The sequence below is a fragment of the Pelobates fuscus genome, chromosome 2, assembly GCF_036172605.1.
Source record: "Pelobates fuscus isolate aPelFus1 chromosome 2, aPelFus1.pri, whole genome shotgun sequence".
Taxonomy (NCBI): domain Eukaryota; kingdom Metazoa; phylum Chordata; class Amphibia; order Anura; family Pelobatidae; genus Pelobates; species Pelobates fuscus.
Genome location: NC_086318.1, coordinates 354454804 through 354472362, shown reverse-complemented (window position 1 = coordinate 354472362; position 17559 = coordinate 354454804). Strand labels below are relative to the sequence as shown.

The 17559-nt window shown below is 36.7% G+C and overlaps 1 protein-coding gene across 1 annotated transcript in view; it reads right to left on the bottom strand.

Annotated features, from left to right (window-relative positions):
• Positions 1-17559, bottom strand: part of LOC134587340 (alanine--tRNA ligase, mitochondrial-like) — a 64056-nt gene that overhangs the window by 11951 nt on the left and 34546 nt on the right. The window contains exons 13-19 of the mRNA XM_063443640.1: positions 10676-10789; positions 10380-10520; positions 9645-9782; positions 8548-8657; positions 8302-8410; positions 7940-8062; positions 1893-2003 (exon numbers count right to left, since the gene is read on the bottom strand). Coding sequence (XP_063299710.1) covers positions 1893-2003; positions 7940-8062; positions 8302-8410; positions 8548-8657; positions 9645-9782; positions 10380-10520; positions 10676-10789 — 846 coding nt within the window. The remainder of the gene's footprint in view (positions 1-1892; positions 2004-7939; positions 8063-8301; positions 8411-8547; positions 8658-9644; positions 9783-10379; positions 10521-10675; positions 10790-17559) is intronic.

The window sequence follows — 17559 nt, the reverse complement described above, 5'->3', positions numbered from 1 at the left end:
AGAGATTTCGTGATGAGATCCTGAGGCCCATTGTTGTGCCATTCATCAACGACCATCACCTCATGTTGCAGCATGATAATGCATGGCCCCATGTAAGGATATGTACACAATTCCTGGAAGCTGAAAACATCCCAGTTCTTGCATGGCCAGCATACTCACCGGACATGTCACCCATTGAGTATGTTTGGGATGATCTGGATCAACATATACCACAGCATGTTCCAGGTCCTGCCAATATCCAGCAACTTTGCACAGCCACTGAAGAGGAGAGGAACATCATTCCACAGGCCACAATCAACAACCTGATCAACTCTATGCGAAGGAGATGTGTTGCACTGCGTGAGGCAAATGGTAGTCACACCAGATGCTGACTGGTTTTCGGACCCCCCGGTCTCCCTCAATACAGTAAAACTGCGCATTTTAGAGAGGCCTTTTATTGTGGCCAGCATAAAGCACACCAGTGCAATAATCATGCTGTCTAATCAGCATCTTGATATGCCACACCTGTGAGGTGGATGGATTATCTCGGCAAAGGAGAAGTGTTGACTAACACAGATTTAGACAGACTTGTGAACAATATTTCTGAGAAATAGGCCTATTGTGTACATAGAAAAAGTCTTAGATCTTTGAGTTCAGCTCATGAAAAATGGGGGCAAAAACAAAAGTGTTGCATTTATAATTTTGTTCAGTGTATATTTGGTGTGTTATTATTATTATTGTTCTTCAATGCTATGTTATTTTATATACATATATGCATACACGTATTCTAACCACAAACAAGTTACAAAATGCTTCTCCTAGTTCAAAATACAGGATAAAGCTTTTCTTTGATGGAGTCTGTTATTGAGGACCTGTTAGTAAGGAGTGTTTAATCATTTGGCCTGTGAAAGCAATTAAATGTTAAGGTGTGTGGAAGTCCTGAGCACTGTCTTATTGTAAGAGGTTAAACCGTTTACAAATGGTTTAACCCAAAAGTGCTCCAGATGGCACCTACCTCCTCTGTTTCACCCTTCAGCCCTGGCTTTAATGAGCTGGGTCTCAGTGATAGGCCAAAAATAATTGGCCTCCCATTGAGAAAAACAAATTAGAAACTTACATGGAACATATTTTTGAGGTACGTACTATTTAAGCCATACATTTTAGATTCTATATACGAACAGGTAAATTAAGAAAATATGAGATTAATGTCTCTATTCTATTTCTCTACTGAATTTAAACATTTTTTGTAAAAGGAGCGTATGAATTGAGTCATGCATTATTTGAAATTATACATATGGATAATGAGATAAATGTCCCTCTTTCTCTTTATTTATTTCTGCAATAGAAAATAAATGCACGGACTGTACCATGTAATACATTCATTTTAGTAGATTATGTATGTATCAAGTAAATTACTAAGAAATGAGACAAGTATGTTTATTTTGTATACCTGTGTAAAGTTAGACATATCAATTCACTTGTATTATTGATAGGTTCTATTATGAGTTTTTAGGCAAAGTCTATCATGTTCTTATTCTTTTAGATTATAATTGCTGGAATTACATTATACAAAATAAAAACATTTTTTTGTTTTATTTCTCTTTATTAACCCAATTCATGTTTAATAAGCAAATATCTATCACTGCTATTTAGAAATTTGCAAAAATCTACTATGCTCTATGGACATGCAGAGCTAAGAAAATACTGCCTGGCTCTGCAGAGCTTATTTATAATCATGGCTCATCACAAAAGCAAACCAAGAAGTCTAAATTATAAAAAGGACTACAGGTTTGGCATTCTTATAAATGAATGAGTATTATTTACATATACCTGACAACAGAATCATTTCTTGGACAGTTTAAAGAAGAAATTAATCCTGACTGAGATGAAGAAATCCTGCCTTCAGATATTACCTGTTTAATTTCCAGCTTGCGAATGACCGTGTTAGTAGAACGCTGCAAAGCTTTCAGACCTGCTTGCAGTTCCTTTTTCTGCCATTGAGGCATGATGGCGCTATCTACAATCTGAGTCAGCAACAAAAGGGATAGTTATAAAATAGTTTCCAGAACAAATGTAAATTAGTTTAACATTGTCATATGTTTTAGCTCATTCATATTTTACTATTTTTTTTACTTATGTAATATTTACACACACACATATATATATATATATATATATATATATATATATATGTAAAAAACAGATCAAATTTGTATCTTGTAATACCTTTTTTATTGGGCTAAAAGCATTTTTTCATGACAAGCTTTCGGGAGAACCTCCCTTTCTTACGTCTGAAGGGAGGTTCTCCCGAAAGCTTGTCATGAAAAAATTCTGTTAGTCCAATAAAAAAGGTATTACAAGATACAAATTGTATCTGTTTTTTACATCTACATCACTGGACTAATACGGCTACAATCTCTATTTTGGCAGGTCCTACTCTAACAACCTAATGTCTAATCTTATGAGATTACCCCACTTACTTGGGGAATACAAATTTAATCTGGGGCTCTCTGTAGTACAAGGTTAAATAGGGACCTGGAATGAGGCACCTGTGAAAGGGAGGCCTTTTTGTTCCCCAAGTAAGTGGGTTAAACAATTATTTCAGTATGGATTGAAATAACACTGTTAAAACATAAAAAACATTTCAACATTTTTTCTGCTCGTAAAAGTAGAGCGCAAAGTAGTGTCCAACCAGGGTTGTGGGGCAGGACACTCATCTGGGAACTTGTTGTCTACAATGAGGGGTTGTGGCCAGCACCTCCCCAGATTAAGTGAGTCTTAGTATTCTAACGATGCTCGTTGTTTGTTAAGTGTTTGTGTGGGTGGCCAATGGTCTATCAGAGAAGATGTTGGGTATTTGGGCTAAAAGAATATGGATGACAAATTTATAATTGCAACACTAAATGTTAAGGGGATAAACACAGATAAAAAAAAACACCACTTATTGTAAGATTACATGAGAAAAAAAAACACGTAACGGTGGGATTTATACAAGAGACACATTGGAAAGGGATGGATGGAGAGAGATGGATGGAGAGGGATGGATAGATAGAGAGGGATGGATAGATAGAGAGGGATGGATAGATAGAGAGGGATGGATGGATGGATAGAGAGGGATGGAGGGAGAGATGGAGGGAGAGAGAGGGATGGATAGAGAGGGATGGATAGAGAGGGATGGATAGAGAGGGATAGATAGAGAGGGATGGATAGATAGAGAGGGATGGATGGATAGAGAGGGATGGATGGATGGATAGAGAGGGATGGAGGGAGAGAGAGAGATGGAGGGAGAGAGAGGGATGGATAGAGAGGGATGGATAGAGAGGGATGGATAGAGAGGGATGGATAGAGAGGGATGGATAGAGAGGGATGGATAGAGAGGGATGGATAGAGAGGGATGGATAGAGAGGGATAGATAGAGAGGGATGGATAGATGGATAGAAAGAGTGTGTGTATGTTTACAATATTTAAAAATTGGATGTTTGTATACAAAATATCTCTATATATAGTGTTTCTATGCACACACAAACTTTTGGCTTAGGAAGGTTGCGCTGGAGGGGGGCGGGCATAGACAGCGGGCTGAGTGGTCAGTTAGCTCAGCTCGTGAACGTGAATGCATAGATTTCAATGCCGCTCTATGAAGAACAATGAGATTGGTGCAGCGTGAAGTTGCGCATGCGCACCACATACCGATGACGCTTCTCTAAGAGAAGCATCTGATTGAGCCCTGCTATTTCGTAATTTTGATGAAAAAGGGGGCGTGGCCTGCCGAGGATCTTTGCACTGGAACGGAGGTAAGTTTACACATTTAAAAGCACTCAGATTTATTTATTAGGGGGACTATAGTAATCATTTAACTATACCACAATGGAAACTTAAACAAATACATAGTCTCTTTATGAGTTATATTTGGAGGCAAAACGAGACCAAGAATTGCAGCTTCCCACTTAATGAAGAGAGCAGATAGGGTGGGATCTTGGGGTTCCCAATATCATAAAATACTATGAGGCAAGGAGAATGTATCACTTGTGGAGATAGCAGGACCCAAGTTCAAGAGAAGATACCCGGTTTAAAATTTAAGTATCTATATATTAACCCCTTAAGACTGGAGGGCGTACAATTACGCCCTATTTTAAGCGGCTCTAAACGCAGCCGGGCGTAATTGTTCTTACTTACCCGATCAACGGCAATCCCACGCCGGCGATCGCGGTTGGGGGGACTCCCAGGGAGCCCCCCGCGGCACATCCGTCCTCTTCCGACACCCCCCGGCCATGTGAGAGTGAGGTCCTTGCGAGGACCTCACAATCACATGGCAGGGATAGCTGGCTCAGGTATTGCCAGCAGGGGGACTAACTGTAATGACAGTTAGTCCCCCCTGGTGGCTGGAAATAAATTAAAATTAATTAAATCAGTGTTAAAAAAAAAAATATATATATATATACTTAGATCATATATATATATGATTTAAGTATATATATATACACAAATACATACACACACATACACTGTCTAGTAGAGATGTCCCGAACAGTTCGCCGGCGAACATAGGGAGGGCCTGGGAGGGAGGGTCTGCTGCTGATTGGCTGGAATGTGTCTGCTGATTGTGAGGTACAGGGTCAAAGTTTACTCAATGATGACGAATAGGGGGCGGACCGAACATCGCATATGTTCGCCCGCCGCGGCGACCGCGAACAAGCTATGTTCGCTGGCGAATATTTCGGGACATCTCTACTGTCAAGGTGTATTTTACTATTATATATATATATTATATTATTATATATATATATATATATATATATATATATATATATATATTAATATCAAATTACACGTAGACTGATACTGATTAAATATATATATATATATATATAAAAAATGTAAATACGTAAAAAAAATAAATAATAATTAAAAAATAGTTACAAAATATATAGATGTGTGTTATTTCGTTCTAACTGTATTGTGATATTAATATATATATATTTATATCAAAATATACGTAGAACAAAATATATATATATATACACGTATATATCACTATATATATATACCGATATATAAATACAAATATTTTAAAAAAATGTATATATATATATATATACACACACACATATACACATATATATATATACACACACACATATACACATATATATATATATATATACACATATGTATATATATATATATATATATATATATATATATACACACATATATTAATTCTACACATATATTTATGTTATATTTTTACATAATTAGGTATCCTAATTAGTTACAATTAGCGGGACCTGCCTGACAACCCATGCCGAAAGTATAGGGAATTTAATTTGCTAGCACTATATTTAACCCTATAACTTTCCAAGACACCATAAAACCTGTACATGGGGGATACTGCTTTACTCGAGAGACTTCGCTGAACACAAATATTAGTGTTTCAAAACAGTAAAATATATTACAACGATGATATCGCCAGTAAAAGTGAAGTTGTTTGCATTTTTCACGCACAAACAGCACTTACACGGACGATATTATTGCTGTGATACTTTTTACTGTTTTGAAACACACATATTTGTGTTCAGCGAAGTCTCCCGAGTACAACAGTACCCCTCATGTACAGGTTTTATGGTGTTTTCAAAAGTTACAGCGTCAAATATAAGGCTTGTGTTTCATTTTTTTCACATTAAAATTCACCAGATTGCTTACGTTGCCTTTGTGACCCTATGGGTAGCCCAAGAATGAAAATTACCCCTATGATGGCATACCATTTGCAATAGTAGACAACCCAATGTATTGCAAATGGGGTATATCCAGTCTTTTTTAGTAGCCACTTAGTCACAAACACTGGCCATAATTGGCGTTTTTTGCATTTTTCACACACAAACAAATACTAACGCTAACTTTGGCCAGTGTTTGTGACCAAATGGCTACTAAAAAAAACTGGACATACCCCATTTGCAATACCTTGGGTTGTCTACTATTGCAAATGGTATGCCATTATGGGTGTAAATTTATTTCCTGGGCTACTATACAGTCTCAAAGGCAACGTAACCAATCTGGCGAATTTCAATTTCAAATGTAACACGCTATATTTGACCCTGTAACTTCCCAAAACACCATAAAACCTGTACATAGGGGGTACTGTTTTAAACGTGAGACTTTGCTGAATACAAATATGTGTATTTTATTGCAGTAAAAGCAAACAGTATTATGACATTGACAGTTAAAATGTCATGTAGAACTAAAAAAATAAAAATAAAATCTTATTTTCTCCCATTTTTTTATATTTTTTTCATATTAAATTCTGTTTCATAGCTAAATATTTGATATTAAATGAAAGCCCTGTTTCCCCTGAATAAAATTATATATAATAAGGGGGGGGTGCATTTAATATGAAAGAGGTGAATTACGGTTGGACAGACATAAAGCGCAAATGCCAGGTTTTGTTTACGTTTTGTTCTGTTCACAACGTGTACATTTGGCTGAGTCCTTAAGGGGTTAAATAAACTAAATGAGACCTTGCTGATCTGATTTAGCTCGATAAGAAGGCTGGGAATAGCTTCCTTACAAAAATTGAGTGCCCACATTTAAAATAATTATATTCTTATTGGATGGACTATGAGAAAATAAATAAACTACTTTATAAAATTTAAAACAATTGAACAAACTGTTGGGGATCTGCAGTTAAAGTATTGGCTAAGACATGTCCCACTTACAATAATAGATAATATAGAGGGAAATACTATAAAATCTTTCCCGCAATTACAGCAGTCCATTACCCTTCCTTCAAATTAGATCTTTAATAACCTAAGAGTAAATAATTATCTGGCTTCCCATTTGATAATAGAGATAAATGTATTAAATCAAAAAATAAATGATTTATTTAAAAATGAAATAAAATTTAGTTCCATAGCATAGTGCTATGAGATTATGAACCTGGAAGAGGTCGAACTTAAACCTAGAGCCTAAAATTGGGACAAAGAAATTGGATATACTACACAGCCTGACATGTCATTTAAATCCATACTAGAGGTGAAAAAAATAAATTCACTGTCTGAATATTGTTGAAACCCCATTATAAGATACTGCATCAATGGAACGTGGTTCCAAATATTTTAAATAAAATGAATTCTAACAACTCAAAGTTATGTTGGATATCTGCTGGGACTGTGTATTGATCAGTCCTTTATGGAGTAGGGCCATAAAATAAATTCCCTGTTCTGGTTCTAGAAGACTTGGATCCAAATTTTATGACAGCTCTATTTCATTTTAATATATCAAAATTTCCATTACCAAAAAGATATCTAATAATACAACTATAATGGCAACAAAAGTAGTTCTATCAAGACATTGGTTACAACAAACTATGCCTAACTGGCCTCAGGTCCTCTCCCAACTTAAATATCAATTTAATATGGAAAGGGGCATTTATTTTCAATTAGGAGAAAGCTCAGTCTTTGAATAAAGGTGGCTTCCATGGATAGGGACCTTAATTGAAAAGCCCTCACACTTTAACTTGCAATCCGATGATTTTAAATGTGGCCTTCCAGGATAACCGATTAAATATAGTACTCTCTCACTTTACAAATTACCCCCTGACTTTCGATAAGATTTGGTGTAGCAAGTTATAAGCTATTAAAAATATGCCCTTTAATCTCTGTTGGACCATCGGTGGCACGCATCCAAATTGTCTACAGTCTAGGTCCTTACAAAATACTGTATAACACAGCTATTGTAATAATATGTATTTTCCGTAGATATGTAGTTTTTAGTGATGTTTTACATATTGTGAAAAACTAATAACTTTCGAATACAGAACATAATTAATAAAAAAAAAAAAAAAAAGTAAATCTAGCTGGTACACTTAGTACATAAAAGGGACCACTCATTATCTCCATTTCTTTATTTTCAGAAGAAACAAAGTAGTTTTTCCTTGGGAAATGTCAGAGCAGCGGTCTACACTCACATTTGAAAGAGCCCCTACTTCCCTTGAGAGACGAAATGCTTCATCAAGTGTAGTAGGTTTTATCCGAAGGCGTTCTGTGATGGATTCCACTTCTACTGACAGCTCCTTTCCGGTTTCTCTTGCCTGCAGGAATAACAATTATTTCAGTATGGATTGAAGCAACACTGTTAAAACATAAAGAACATTTCAACATAGGGTAGAGAGACCGTCTATGTGTTGCTGGCAAAATTATACAGTATAGAGGGGACACACTCAGTAAATTAAACCTGTATACACAGTATATAGAATAGCTGTGGGCTCAGCCTCAGTATTATGAGCAAATTTATAAAGAGGTAAAAGGGGCAGGCTTCAAAGTCACAGACCTGCTTGGCATCTTTTCCTGTGACAGCAATCAGACGAGAGACACCTTTTACTAGTTGCCGTTCTGAAATTAACACCAGATCCTCAATGGCCCCTGTCCTGTGCAAGTGTCTGTGTGTAAAGAATACAGTAAATAAATAATATAGAGTAGGACTTGTGAGTGATTTAAGGAATTATTCTAAAAAGGACTAAAACAATCATACAAATACTTGTAATAGAGCAGTAGGTGAGATGGTAAAAATACTTACGTGCCGCAGCAAAGCTCTACTGATGTCTGCGTGGCAGCTTGTGAGTCTGGCTTCAGCAAACTGTGTACAGGAACACCCACAGATACCACACGCACTGGATCAGGGTAAACCTGCAGGCATGAGAAGAAATACAAAATTAAATGATGTCAGGAAATAAAGAAGGTAATAGAGTGGAATGTATAATTCAGCTATACAGGATAAAAGTTAAGACAGTTAAATTGTTTAGAATATACAGAAATAAAATAAAAAAAATAAGGAAAATACATTTAAAGGGATTTGACAGTGTTAGGAATACAAATCTGTCCCTCGGAGCTGGGTCGGTACTCCGCCTCCTCCAACGTTATCCGACTAAGGGGCTATTGCAAATGCGCTGCAAGTGCATTAGGCCCCCTCCATAGGAAAGCATTGCCTTGCGTCATTTAGGAGACACGGAATCACCTAGCATCAAGGAAGTGCCTCTAAAGGCAGTCTTAGTCCTGCAAGGTAATAAGTGCACTTTCTCAGAAACTGCAATGATTTACATTGCAGGACTAAGTGGGACAGGGACAGGGACATTGCACCCAGACCACTTCAATGTGATGAAGTAGTCGGGGTAACTATTGTGTCCTTTTAAGAGAAATGAGAAAACAATATAAAATATGCTTAGAACCAAATGTTATAGCCTCACATCCACAGGCAACTGTTTGGCAGTTTCCTGTAGACAACAAAATGAACATGACATGTTACATCAGTAATGTTATGCTTGCATGTGTAAAATGGGAAAAGTAATATTTAAGCATCTGGTTTGCAAAGATGCATCAGAGATATCTATTCACCTTTTCCTATGAATCTGGTGGATATTTGTTTCCCAATATATAATGTGGCTCTAATGATTGGTACATTCAAACAACCCTGCAGTATGTAGCAGATACTTACATACTGCCCCAAATTGTGCAAAATTTTAATTCTGTACTGAGATCACCTGATTTAATGAAAAGTATTGATGACTTTTTCCCCTAAATTATTTATTTGTAATTTCAATTACTCTAAAAAAACTGTATCCCTGAATATTTTCTAAAAATATAAATCACCCTAATACTGGGGAAGAATAGAAATACCTCATCCACAGTACGGAGTCCTTTGACACTTTTGGCATCTCCGAGTGCTACATGTGCAGTGTGGATTTGTTCATTACGTGCAATAATTTTCTGCAGCTCGTGCTCCACTTCCTGTAACTGCTGGGTTGTAATAGGGGCCTAGTAGAAATGACAGACAAAAACCTAACAAATAGTGACAACATAGTGTGGCAATGGAGTGTAGAAAACTCAAAGATTTAATGTAGGTTCTATGTGACATTATTAGGACACAACACAAGAAATCCTGATCTATAAACACTGTTCAGTAGAAGAAACATCAACTTTAACTATTCCAGTGGGCTGCAGTTTTCATTTTATGGTTAGACTCTGAAGTCCAGAGCAACATTAAAGCACCGAGGGCTATTCGCTATTGTGAGAACTGTCAGAAAAATGAAGTGAACTTCAAATATATGATCAAAAAGAGCTCTACATGAAGCATTGTCGACTAAGGGTAATTTTTCCAGTTGGACTACTTTGGCCTTAAACCTAAAATTCTTATTTAATTTAAAACAATGCAGTTTACTTTAGTAAATACCCCTATCAATATTTAAAAAACAACAACAAAAAAACACATTCGTGGGTCAAGGAGACAACGATACCATGAATCTCCATGCACAAACTGATGACATACACAGAAATGCAGATTTTTATAAACCAGAATTTTCTTTCTTTGCTTTTCTCTTTTACTATTCTTTATATTAGGAATCCCATTCTTACCTTAACGCTGAAATCAAACCGCAGGCGTTCTGCTGTGACATGTGATCCTCTCTGGGCTGTACTCTCCCCTATGACCCGACTCAAGACAAAGTTCAGCAAGTGAGTGGCAGTGTGCTTAATCATGCAGGAAAGGCGTTGTGCCTGTGAGATAAGAACAAATGAGAGTCCGAGCATATTAATCTGTTGTTTTTATAATTAGCATCAAGTCACACTCCAGGGTATATGATACAGTGGAGGACATCAATATCAGCCACCAAGAGGTGGACTAATCAGTGTTTCTCACAACCACTTAGTACCTCATCCAGAAAGAGCAGGACCTTGTCTCCAATCTGCAGTTTTTCTGAAGTTGTAACTTTGTGCACAACGTAGCCACCAGATAACCTCACTGATTCCACTGGGAACATCAAGTCCTGCAGGGGAAAAAACTCCAGATGACATGTGCATTGCTAGATCACATTTAGCTCTCTGTCATATTAGACACGTTAACCCTGGGAGATGCAGGCAATCCATCACCTTTGTACAAATCCACAAATAAAATATATCCCTAACAGGAACATCAACAGGGCTGATTGTTTATGACAGATTGTTTTTCCAAATATAGCACAAATTAGTTTCGAAGAAAGGAGACTGAAGATGGCCCACAATGATGAGAAAAAAAAAAAAACGCAAAAAGAAAAACAATCAAGTACTTCAGGTCCATACTTCCCCTTTTTATCACTTTTCATAACACTTCCTCAGTCACTAAATTCTCCATGCTTTTAAAACAATTCAATTTCAAGAAGATGCGCACATTTTAGTGGAAAGTCTAAAAAGTGTATATATATTCTAAAATGTAAACATACATTTTTAAAATGGCTATACCTACCGTATATTAAATAATTGCTTAATATATGAGAAACTGCATATTTCCACATAATAAAATGTCTATGACTGCTTCATCACACTAAAGTTGTTATAATGTTTAAAGTCCCTGGTACACTGTTCTCCCATTCATCATTATACTGTTTGTAATGTTTTAAAGGGACACTCCACTGCCCAAATAAAAAATATAAATAAATAAATGCCCCAATAGAAACATGTATGCATTTAAATGTGCATGTGCTAATTAGCAGTAAATCTAAAACCGCTTGCAAAAGCTGCAAATTTCTTGTCTACAGCCTTTGCAAGTTCTATTCCTTTTTTTTTTTTTTTAAGTTAATCATTTTTATTTATTTTTGACAAATACTCAACTATGTCAAACAATTTTCTACATATCAATATAGAAGGTCAAGCATTAAATCATTATTCATACCATACAGACCACCATTATGAATAGGAATTTGACAAATCGATACACATAAAAATACAAAACATACTTCTACAGACTAGACAGAAATTATTTTCCTTGTATTATCGTTAGATTGTCGTTTAACAAATCCAACCTGATCTTTTTGTATAAGAATTGGACATATATTTTTTAAACGTGCATCAATAGCAGAATATATCTTTGTATCTGTATTAATCAAGGAAATAGGTCTATAATTAGATAGTTTTACCGCCTTTTTACCTGTCTTTAAAATAGGTAGAATAAATGCTTGAAGCATATTAGTGGGAAAGGATCCAGATTCTCTGACCTCCTTAAATATACCCATCAAGTATAGACATTTTTTCGTAAAATTCCTCTGGGAATCTGTCAGGGCCGGATGCCTTATAAGGCTTCTGAGTTCTAATTGCACTCATAAATTATTTATATTCAATAGGGACATCCAAACAGTTGGACTGTTCATTAGATAAATCGTTTTAATTTAGAGTCAAATAGATATTTTCTTATTTGTTCCCTATCTTTTAACTGATCCGAGATATTATAGTTCTGAATAAAAAATGTTAAACATTCACCCTATATGTTCTTGGTTAGTGTATTCCTTATCCTCTTCAGTTATTTTGAATATTCTATCCTTTATATATATATATATATATATATATATATATATATACGTTTTTTAAGTTGATTAGTCATTATTTTATCTGCTCTATTACCCAAATAATAACGACAATGCTAAAGAAGAAAAAATAAAAAATTATATATATATTGTGAGCTTAGGCGAGACAAGGAGATGTCTCTATATCCGATAACTCTTTGATGGTACAAGGAGAATATATATTTTTTTATTATTATTTATATATATATATATATACATATATATATATATATACACACCCACTCTCAGGGACTATCCCTTTTAAAACCTCTAATATCATGCTGTCAGATTAATAAAATAATAGGCATAGATTATGCTACATAAATTATTTTATCCCTTTTGTTTTACCATAAACCAAGTAGCATTTGTCTTTAAATTAATTTTTCCTCATTTAATCCTTCCCCTCCATGTATCCCCATCATACTGTATCCCATTTAACATACCCTCCTTCTCTAAGGAGAATTATATATTATATTATGATTTAACTCTTGTCCTTTTTATAAGATACAATATTATATAATTTATATATGATATAATTAGGCATATATTATACTGCATAGGTTCTTTCATTAAACATTTTAAACAAATCCCTCAAATAAGAGTACCGTAATATTATTATTTAACTCTTATCCCTTTTATAATCTGCAATATATTACTATTATAGTCTTAGATATAATTAAACATGAGTTATACTGCATAGATTCTTTGAGTCAAGGTTTATATAAATTCCTCCAAATAAAGAAGTATAAGAGGAAAAAAATGTATAGGGGACTTCAGAACATTTCAAGATATTTATCAGTATTTATATTTGCCATGTTTCCTACATGCCATGTAATATCATACATAAAGCCCAGACTCCCAACCGGTCACGATGGGGGAACTGAAAGACCTACTCACAGGCCTCCAAAGGAATCTCCAGGCCGATGTGGCCTCACTCCGCACAGATATCACAGGCCTAGTGGGAAGGTTAGGCACGCTAGAGACCTCCTCAGACGTACAGGCACAGAAGATTGCGACACTTTAAAACATGGTGAGAGACCTCCAGTGCCAGCAAGCAAACACCGAGAAGAGGTTTGCCGCCCTGGAAGATCAAAGACGGCGCAAGAACCTTAAAATACGAGCAATACCTGATGAAACCCCGGAGGCTGAACTCCCTCATGTGGTGAGACGCCTGCTGGCAGCGCTGCCGACTCCCAAGCACGCCAAGGCCGTCACTCTGGATGGTGTGTTCCGCATACCTAAGCCGAGGAAGGCCCCAGCGGAGGCCTCAAGGGACTTGATAATCCGCTTCCAAACCATGAAAGACAAAACGGCAGTGACTGCGGCCCTGCAGGGTACCACCCAATACTCCTTCGAGAACATGGGACTTACATTTTACACGGACATCTCCGGGAGCACGATGGAGTGGAGAAGAACGCTCCAGCCACTAACCACTCTCCTCAGAGACCGCAGCATCAGATACACCTGGCGGACACCCCTGGTCATGCACGGAGGAGCCACCTACTCAATACATGAACTGTCCGAGGCGGATACCTTACTGGAGGCACTCGGCCTCACACGGGACTGTCTGGGACCCCCCAGACGGGAGAAGGCCCCAGCGGTATCACGCAGATGGGACCCCACTAAAATCACCCCATTTGTCCCACAACGAGCGACAGCCAGCGCCGGCGCGGCAACGGCAACTTAAGTCCTACCCTGGAAACAAGGTGAAACGGGACTATTACCAGCCAACCCCAGCAGATCCTCACATAGTTTGTTTACTTTGTTCCTTACCTTTGTTAAATTTTCTCTTAACCTTTGAAACATGTCTCTGATGCGATATTTGTTTCTTACAATGTTCACTACATATTTACCTAGCTCAAAGAAGCTAACACACACCCAGACGGATAGGCTACACAGCGAATGCTAACCCCCCCCACCCCCACCCCACCCCTAGTCACAACACACTGCCACATATTGCAGGCTCAACACGACCTTAACCGGAGGGGCGTCAAATTTACTTTAACTGTTAATGCTTTTTATCTGTTATGCGTTTTTTTTACATTATTTTTTAAATAGCAGTCTACCGCACCCAACTCTAGTCAGGACATGCCAACGTCCTAGGGGACATCCCAGACCGACAAGTCCATGACTACCCTCGCACTCACTGAAGAGCATCACTCGGGCTAGCAACTTACAAAATGGGTTAACCAACGAGTAGTCACACAACAAATACTTATTACTTAACACAACGATCATCACGACACAACATAGTTGAAAGACACAAATGCTGACACCATCTTATTGTTTTTTATCTTACGTGCAATTCTGAGGTCCACGGAAGCCAGGACGATGCCAACCTGCACGTTCACTAATAGTCTATAGTTTAGACGTACCTGCTTTGTTAACTATACCTTTTAAACAAAATGTGCAAGTTTCACATGCCATTGTTCACCCTATTTATGTTTATATGTAATCGTTCGCTGTTGTGGCGCATGACTATGCTTTGTACCTACCTGCACAACAAAAATAAAGAATTAAAAAAAAAAAAAAATGATGAGAGTAAGGTAGGAAAACAAATAAATAAATAATTTCCTTTAATTCTTGGAACTTCTTTCTATTTTGCTGGATGTGCCTCTAACCATTTGTGGCCTTCTTCAACTTTATGTATGATGTATCGCTGATTTTCATGCCACAAAAATAATTTAGTAGGAAATCACCAGGTATATTTGATTTGTCTGGATCTCAATATTATATTTAAGTCTTTAAAAAGCATATATCTTTTTCCTTATGCCGTTAGATATATCTTGAAAGAAGAGCAGATTTTTATATTTTTCCTCATTGGATTTGAAATTTCTTGAAGTTTGGAGGATTTTTTGCCAGACATAGAAAGATGAAAATCGAACAATTATCTCTCTTGGAGGGGATTCTGAGATTCCCTTGGGTTTTACTGTTCTATGTGCTCGTTCTATTATGTCTTCCTTCTGTGCTTCTGAAACTCCCATGTTTTTAAATAGATCCAATAAGAATTCTGATAATAAATTGGGATCTAGATTCTCATTTATACCTCTAATTCTCTATTTTTTTCTGCGCATTCTGTCCTCCATGTCAATCGATTTTTCTTCCAAATCGTGTAGCTTCTTCTTTAATAGTGTGCAATCATCCATTACACTTTTTAGTTCAAATTCCATTGACTCATTTTTTGTTAATTTACTTTAATTCTTTCCCTAAATACTGCTTTGTCAATTCCTGGGTAATTGGTTGAGTTTCTTGTAATATTTCCTGCATTATTTCATTAAAATGATTTTGTTTTACTAAACCAGTTGAGGATCTACCTGAAACATCCATACCCATCAGGTAATGTGCTGCAGCAACTAAAGAAAGTTAATATAAACAAAGCTCCAGGGCCTGACGGTATCCATCCACGTGTACTTAAGGAACTAAGTGTAGAAATAAGTGAACCTCTGTTTTTAATCTTTCAAGATTCTTTTCTTTCAGGAAGTGTTCCGGAGGATTGGAGGAAGGCAGATGTGGTTCCTATATTCAAAAAGGGTTCAAAATCCTTGCCTGGAAATTATAGACCTGTGAGCTTAACTTCTGTGGCTGGTAAAATATTTGAAAGGTTATTAAGGGATAATATTCAAGAATTCCTTGAGAAGAATATGGTTATCAGCAAAAATCAGCACGGTTTTATGAAGCACAGGTCGTGTCAAACTAACTTGATTGCGTTCTACGAAGAAGTAAGTAGAATTATAGATCAGGGTGTTGCAGTGGATGTGATCTATTTGGATTTTGCCAAGGCATTTGATACAGTTCCACACAAAAGATTAGTGTTCAAACTCAAGGAAATCGGTCTCGATGAAAATGCTTGTTCTTGGGTAGAACATTGGCTTAAAAACAGAATACAAAGAGTTGTCGTTAATGGTAAATTTTCAAGCTGGACAGAGGTGGCAAGTGGTGTCCCTCAGGGGTCTGTTCTGGGACCCCTTCTATTTAACATTTTTATAAATGATCTTGAAGACAGCATTGAAAGTCATGTTTCAGTGTTTGCAGATGACACAAAACTTTGTAAAATAATACAATGTGAGCAAGATATTACTTTGCTGCAGAAGGATTTAGATAGACTGGAGGACTGGGCACTCAAATGGCAGATGAAATTTAATGTTGAAAAATGCAAAGTTATGCACTTCGGCGTAAAGAATACACAAGCAACGTATACCCTTAATGGAAGTGAATTAGGGATAACAACACACGAAAAGGACTTGGGAATTGTTATAGACAACAAACTATGCAACAATGTGCAATGTCAATCAGCAGTGGCCAAGGCCAGTAAGGTATTGTCATGCATGAAAAAGGGCATTCATTCTCGGGACGAGAATATCATTTTGCCTCTCTATAAATCACTGGTAAGACCACATATTGAATATGCTGTGCAATTTTGGGCACCTGTTCTAAAGAAGGATATCATGGCACTAGAAAAAGTGCAGAGGCGGGCTACAAAATTAATAAAAGGAATGGAACATATCAGCTATGAAGAAAGGTTAACAAATTTAAACCTATTTAGTTTAGAAAAACGTCGCCTGAGAGGGGATATGATAACATTATACAAATATATTCGGGGCCAATACAAACCATTGTGTGGAAATCTATTCACAAACCGGACTTTACATAGGACACGAGGCCATGCGTTTAGACTGGAAGAAAGAAGATTTCGTCTAAGGCAAAGGAAAGGTTTTTTTACTGTAAGAACAATCAGGATGTGGAATTCTCTGCCTGAAGAAGTGGTTCTATCAGAGTCCATACAGATGTTCAAACAGCTACTAGATGCATACTTGCAAAGACAGAATATTCAAGGATATAATATTTCAATGTAGGGTAATAACTGCTTGATTCAAGGATAAATCTGACTGCCATTCTGGGGTCAAGAAGGTTTTTTTTTGTTTTGTTTTTTTTTTTTTTTGTCCTAGCTTGTTGCAAAATTGTGCTTCAAACTGGGTTTTTTTTTTTTTTTTTTTTTTTTTCCTTTTGGATCAACAGCAAAAAACAGGTGTGAGGAAGGCTGAACTTGATGGACGCAAGTCTCTTTTCAGCTATCTAACTATGTAACTATGTAACTATGTAACTATGTAAGAAAGTGCGTAAGGGCGCCCTGACACCATAACAACTTTATTTAAATGAAGTTGCTATGGTGTCTGGAGTGTCCCCTTTAACAAACGGAATGTCATAATGGGGATAAAGTGCAG